The 6835-nt window shown below is 50.2% G+C and overlaps 1 protein-coding gene across 2 annotated transcripts; it reads right to left on the reverse strand.

The window, feature by feature from the left end:
- Positions 1–781: 781 nt before the first annotated feature.
- Positions 782–5565, reverse strand: Gstm2 (glutathione S-transferase mu 2). Of its 2 annotated transcripts, none has more exons than XM_017590627.3 (8): positions 5519–5565; positions 5108–5183; positions 4723–4787; positions 4354–4435; positions 4156–4256; positions 3194–3289; positions 3002–3112; positions 782–1218 (listed from the first exon to the last, which is right to left on the reverse strand). In XM_017590627.3, exons 2-8 carry the CDS (start codon positions 5115–5117, stop codon positions 1129–1131), a joined length of 555 nt encoding a protein of 184 aa, XP_017446116.1. In that variant the 5' UTR covers positions 5118–5183; positions 5519–5565; the 3' UTR covers positions 782–1128. The 2 variants fall into 2 exon arrangements, with proteins under 2 accessions (XP_017446116.1, NP_803175.1); NM_177426.2 differs by having other exon boundaries at positions 5452–5520.
- Positions 5566–6835: the final 1270 nt, after the last annotated feature.

The raw sequence follows: 6835 nt of genomic DNA on the forward strand, positions 1-6835 counted from the left end.
CAGACCCATAGTGAGTGAGGACCCAGCCAGTGTCAGAGACATGAGATCCTGGATCAGAAACACCACCAACCGGAGGCTAGAGACATGGTCAGAGGTTAAGAGCACACTGCTCTTAGAGCGAGCGGTTCTATTCCCAGCACCCACAGGGCCATCTGTACTTCTAGCTCCAGGAAATTTGATGCCCTCTTCTGGCATCTGCAGGCATTAGTGGTCATACACAAATGCTAGCACAACACTCATACACATAAAATAATAATAAATATTTTTAAAAGGACCATGAGAAAGATGAGGAAGTGGGAGAGGGGAAGGGAGAGGGAGAGGGAGAGAGAGAGAGACCCTCAATTAATGTCTGCGTGAGTTGAGTGAAAAACCCCTCCGTGAATTGCAGATAGTGAGACAGACATGCAAAGAGACATGCTGAGAACACAGAAGCAGATGCTCTGCTGAGGAACGTCACTGATGAGGAGTACGGAACATGCTCACCTAGGGCCGCATGCCCTGCCCCTTGCCATCAGCATAGGGTCACTCTGAAGCATGACACAAGCTACACATGGAAGGACAACTGTGGTACTGCACTCCGAAGAACAAATCAGAAATGAAGGCGATCCTTCTGTGGGAATCCCAGATTGGGGAACATGGGGACATGGAGCAGGGAACAAGGACTTTAAATAGCCCAGAGTCCATCCCTCTAGCTCCTCCTGCGAGCAACAAAACAAAACTCAACCAAGTCAACACAGTCAGCCCTGAGTGTCACAGACAGCAAAACAGGACACTGGACAAATGTGGTTCACACTTTATTGCAAATCAAATGGGTCCTTCCTGGGGACCAGGGCAGCACAGTGAGATCTAATCTCTCAGGCCAGGCTGGGGATTCAGGGGTCTGGTACAGTCCTCCGAAAATCAGTGAGGGAAGGGTTGGATGCAGGGCAGAGACAAGGGAGGGGACTAATGAAGAAATGGAGAGACCAGGGAACTGAGGCTTGACTGAGGCAAGGGCTGGGAAGAGGAGATGGAGGAACAGGGAATGGAAAGGAGGAGAAAGCTGCATGTGGTGGGCGCCAGAGCCATGCTCTAGGCCCACAGCCAGCAGGGCACTCATGAGTATCCCCAGGTCTGGACTTTGTGGTGCTACTTTGGGTTCCAAAAGGCCATCTTTGCAAAGATTGGCTTGGAGAGGAAGCGGCCGCTCTTCATGTAGTCAGATATCTTCTTCAGGCCCTGAAGGGAGGAGGAGGAGAAAGCGAGAATTGAGGATCTGGGACATCTCTAAGAACCCCAACACAGCCCGGGTTGCTCAGGGGCACAACTCTGGTAAGGGGATGCTTTAATGTCCTCTGATGTAGGGGAAACTGGCACTGCGTTCAGCTGCGTCCATCTGCAGCTGTGGTGCAGGTATAGAAGAAGAGGGAGCTCTCCACAGAATCCCGCAAAACAGTGCTGTGCTCCTGTCAGGAGGAAGCCAGGCACACAGGCTCAGCAGGAACAGCGAGAGTCTGCATCCCGGTCTACACAGGGAGGGGCTCAGCAGCCTCCATTCTGATTCCCTCGGTTCACTCCCTAAGCTACCTTGTTGCTACCCGGTTACGCAATTCTCGCTTTCTTTTCTTTTCTTTTTTACCTGCAGGCTCCTTCTTGCCTGCGTTTCCACATTGGGAAAGGACCAAACAGGTCAAAGGGACCAGTAACATGCCAGTGTACTTTGGAAGAGAGCAAAGATCTCACCCAGTACCTCAGGAAATCCTGACTGAATGAGCAGAGGGATAGGTGACACAGCAAGGCCAATGGAATGGCCTTGGCCATTCTCCTGATGCAGAAAAATCTACACTCAGAACACTGGGAGCTAAATGCATACTTAGTGTGTCCATCCTGCCTAGACTCAGCCCTGCTAGAGAACATTCTACAGAATGGCACTGTGCTGTGTGCTATCTTTCCAGTACGGTGCCCAGATAAACTGTGATGAATTCAAAGTTCCAGGGCAGCCTTACCCAAGAAGCCAGGCTTGGCTGGCCTTGGACTGCAGCCTCCCACACTCTCCCACCACACTGTTCAACAGTTCTCACACAATCTCCAGAGCCGAGCAGGCTGGACCAGAAGGCAAGCCAATGAAAACTAAGGAAAAACGCATCACGTGTGCAGCAGGGACAGAGGAGAAGACCCCACGCTAAGATTCCCATTGGACTATGGCCTCGATCCCCCAAATCTCTAATAAAGTGGGGCTTGTGGGGATCACATGTACATCATAGTCAGGCGTGCCTGCCACTCTGCATGCCTGGACAGAGACGCAGGTTTCCACATCGTACTGAGCTCAGAACTGTGCCACACGGAGGCCACACTAGAGAAGATGACGATGGCAGTACAGTCTCACTGTAATGATTCTACAGTCAAACATCAAGATGTCACCAAGGAGGAAAAGGAAAGGAAAGAAACAGGATGTTGGAGGATAAAATCCTCCAACAGCAGTGAGCTGTCTACTCACACTAACTGTAGCCCTGGGTCCCAGTGCTTCCCCACTCAGGGGTCTGACTGAGCAAAGAATTGTATAGGCCAGATATGGATACTGTATCTTGGTACTGTGCATCAATCCTGAATAGTGCTCCCTATACATTCCGGGCATGTCCTGAATTTCCATAGGCTTCAGGGCTGGAAAATCCAGGCTCTATTGCAACCTATGGCTTTTTTCCTTTGGTATCCGGTAGATCTATTGCCCCCTGTTCTTGGAAGCTAGAAGCACACTGGAAAAAAACCACGTCCCCTTCCAATGGTACTGACTCCCTGAGGAACTGAGTCTTTACAATCCGCTTCCAAAATGATCCTAAGGAGCTGATAATCCTACACAACATGCAGGGTGTGCTGGGAAACTCCATGCAAGGGACGAAAGAGCAGAACACAGTTCTATGCTCAACAGAAGCTAGCCATTTTCATCTCCATTTCAAGGAGTAGAAAGGCATTCTGGAAGGGGGGAAGGGAAGTAGGTCAAGAGGAAGCGGGGTCAGGACATCACCTCAAACCGAGCCACGAAGTCCTTCAGGTTTGGGAAGGCGTCCAGGCACTTGGGTTCAAATATACGGTGTTGATCAAGGACATCGTAAACAAGAAAATCCACATACGTAATCTGCAGGAAGCCAAGGGTGAGTGCTAGAATTTGACACCTGGGAAGAAATGGCAAATCCTTCTCCCCACCCGCTGCCTTTACCTTGTTCCCTGCAAACCATGGCTGCTTGCCCAGGAATTCGGAGTAAAGCTTCATCTTCTCAGGGAGACCCTCTAAGTACTCTGGCTTCTTTCTCTCCTGAAGCAGAGAACAACCATCACTACCTTCAGACACAGGCTCCCTGGCAGAGGCTGGCCTCACAGGGCTGTACAGGCCCCAGCGTGCAGAGAAGCAGTCACCTTCGTGAGATTCAGTCTGGGTTGAGGCCCACGTGTTTAGTTAGAGCAACACCATGATTAGACTGTTCTTTGGAAACAGCCCAACAAGATACAGCTCTGTTCCCTGGACTCCACCATCATTATCAGAACCACCTTGCATGAGACAGTTGTAGGCACCTGACTCTGAACTCTGACCTCACATGAGGCAGAAGCAAACAACTGAAACGGCCCAGGAAACAGGTAGTGTTCTGCCTACTGGGGCAGTGAGGACTTCAGTACAGGTTCCAAAGAAATGAGGGGAATTTGAGAGGACAAAATGAAACAGGAGCCGAGGATCCAAGGCCTTTGACTGACTGAGTTGCCTATTGGGAGCATCTGCTTCTCTCTGTGGGTGTCAAGGACACAGCTCTGGGAAGCCATTTGGGAGGAAGTGTTCCCTAGCCCCAGTGTCTTCTCATAGTGTGAGTATGAGGGCTGCAGACATGGCAAGACCCCAGGGCAACAGAAAGACACAGCTCAGGACAGAACCAGCAGCTAGAACTGGAGGGATCACACTCTGTCTGTCCTAGCAGGGACTAAAGTGTCGCTGTGGAGAGTCTGGATACGATCTTAGAGCAAATGACTAGAAGTTTTCATTTGGCAAACTGAGCTTGGGGGTTACTCTGTCGGCAATTTCAAACACTGTACCATGAGTAGCACTGAGAGGCTGTGGTGGCAAACGGGGCTAGAGCTGATACAAGAGCAAGAGTGCAGGGCCAGCTTCAACTCAGGGCTGGTGGAACTCACAAAGTCAGGGCTGTAGCAGACCATGGCCAACTGTAGGCGGGTGTCCATAGCCTGGTTCTCCAAAACGTCCACACGAATCCTCTCCTCCTCTGTCTCCCCACCTGCAGCACACACAACACAGACCCACTCTCAGCATCCTGCTCCAGCCAAGCCAAGAGGGATGGCTTCTGTCCCCACCCTGCAGTCAGCCCCACTCACAAAGGTTGTGCTTCCGGCCAAGGTAGCGCAGGATGGCATTGCTCTGGGTGATCTTGTGTGACCCATCAATTAAGTAGGGCAGCTGGATAGACAATCAGGGATGGTCAGATGGGTTATGGGGTAGCTGAATCCCTTCCCTGGGTGAGGATAGACATGGCCCTGGCACTCAGTGTGCCTGCCCCAGGAAACCCTCCATGAGCACGGTGTGCACTGAGTGGGAGAGCCAGGACACAGCCCAACACAGAAACACTGTGCAGCCAGCAGGGATGAAACAGGCAAGCAGAAACACTGATGCCAACCCCTCAGCCAGGCCAGGAGATGAGGTGAGAGCACTAGGCCTTCCCCACACCTCCCCTTCCCTCCACCTACATTGGGGAAGTCCAGGCCCAGTTTGAACTTCTCACTCAGCCACTGGCTTCTGTCATAGTCGGGAGCTGTGGTGGACAAGAGGATGTCAAAAGAAATCACCCCAGTATCCCAGCTTCCTTCTCTAGGGATCCCTCCAAGGAGTGAGTCATGAGAACACCCCAAGATCTGCAATTTCACCTACTTCACACACCCCAAGGACAGAGAATGCTTCTGTATATCACTAAGATTTTCAAAAGTCAGCCCTCCAAAATTCAAGGTTTCTAGAAGGGACAGTTTCTAAACCCAACTCCAGGAGCTGTGTAGAGCTGAGCAACAGGGGGTCAGAGCAGAGTTGCTGAGCACCAGGGTCAGGGGAGCAGGGGTCTGAGAAGCAGGGTGTAATCACCATCCCCCATGCTGTACTTCTTGTCCTCATAGCTTGTGTCTGTATACTCCAGGAACAGGCGAATGGCGTGAGCCAGCTGGGAAGATGACATATCACAAGTCACAGATTGGAAAAGCCTGACAGTCTGACTGTGCAATCTCTTGGTGAGCCTACACCTTACACTGAACAGTCACGACACAAGCTCACACACAGGCCACATAAGCACAAGCCCCCCTGTGTTTGAACTTGCCCTGAGAGGCAAAACTTTCCAACAACTTCAGCACTCAATCTGTCTCCTGGAAATCAGATCCTAGCTACTCCTCACCCCACACATGTCCCACCCAGCAGAAGAGGCTCTCACTCACCCCACGGATGTCCCAGTAACCCAGTGTCATAGGCATCGTGCTGGTAGGGTGTACAGAGCAGACAAACCTGGGTCTTGCAAGTCTGAGCTTCCTGATAATGTCTTAGGCAAGGAGGAGGCGGGACCTGGTTATGGCTTTCTATTGGACCATTGGCCTACAGTGTTTCAAATTTCAGACATTCCACGGGAGGGAGTGTTGGGGGAAGGAGCTATGGATCCAGGGACAGGGAAAAAATATATCTATACTGGCTCAGGAACCAGTCTAAGCAGTCAGTAATCAAAGACAGGAATGGGCTAGCACCTGTGTCGGCAGCTCCCTGTTCTTGCTCTGGTGTGCTGTTTCCACCAGATGTGCAGTTAGAGACTTTTGATGGGCAAAGTGCAACCCTGTTCATTATCTTCCTGGCATTGTTCCTTCTTCACCGTCAACTCCCTGCCTTGGCTCTGGGTGGCTCCTGGTGGCTGAGCCAGGACAAAACAGGATGCCTCAAGTCTGAGAGAGTAGTGTCCCCTTGGTCTGTAGCCTTTCATAGACAGCAGAGAGCTTGCAGGACTCTGCTCAGCTAGGCAGCTCAGGGCCACATTCACATAGGACCAGTGGATGCATTAAAGATATTCATGGTCACCAGGCACTGGGAAGATGTAAAGCAAACCACAGTGGGACGCACCTTCCCCAGAAAGAACCGCCATTCTCACATAGAAAAAAAGAGATGGGGGAGGGGAGCTGCTGGTTAGAATCTGGGCAGGAGAGAACACTGGACAATGCTGGTAAGAGTGCAAACTATCACAGCCATTAAGGAAAACAACCTGGTGATCCTTAAAAAGTCAAAACTAGAGCTACCACGTGATCCAGCAATACTGGATATATAGCCACAGGAAATGAAATTAGAATGATAGGAGAACGCACTTTACCATAGCCGTGAAATGGATGCCATCTAAGAACCCATTCTCTGACAAATGTATAATGAAAATGTGGAATACTAGTCAATATATAAAATAGGGGGAAAAGAGAAAGAATAAAACTAGATATCCACACAGAGAGAAACTAGAAGTGAGGGGCGGGAGAGATGACTCAGCAGTTAAGATCATCAACTGCTCTTCCAGAGGTTCTGAGTTCAACTCCCAGCAACCACATGGTGGCTCACAACCATCTGTAATGGGATCCGATGCCCTCTTCTGATGTGTCTAAAGACAGCTGCAATGTACTCATTAAAAACAATAATAATAGAAGGAGGGAGGGGACGGGGAGAGACACAAATAAATCAATGGCCTTAATGTAAGATTTGGAATTTAGAAGTTGCTAGAAGGCCACACATGGAAAGAGTTCAAAGATGTTGGTTAGAATTTTTTTCTTTCAGAATAACTGTTTAATAGTTCAGAAAATA

This window comes from Rattus norvegicus, chromosome 2 (genome assembly GCF_036323735.1).
Source record: "Rattus norvegicus strain BN/NHsdMcwi chromosome 2, GRCr8, whole genome shotgun sequence".
NCBI lineage: Eukaryota > Metazoa > Chordata > Mammalia > Rodentia > Muridae > Rattus > Rattus norvegicus.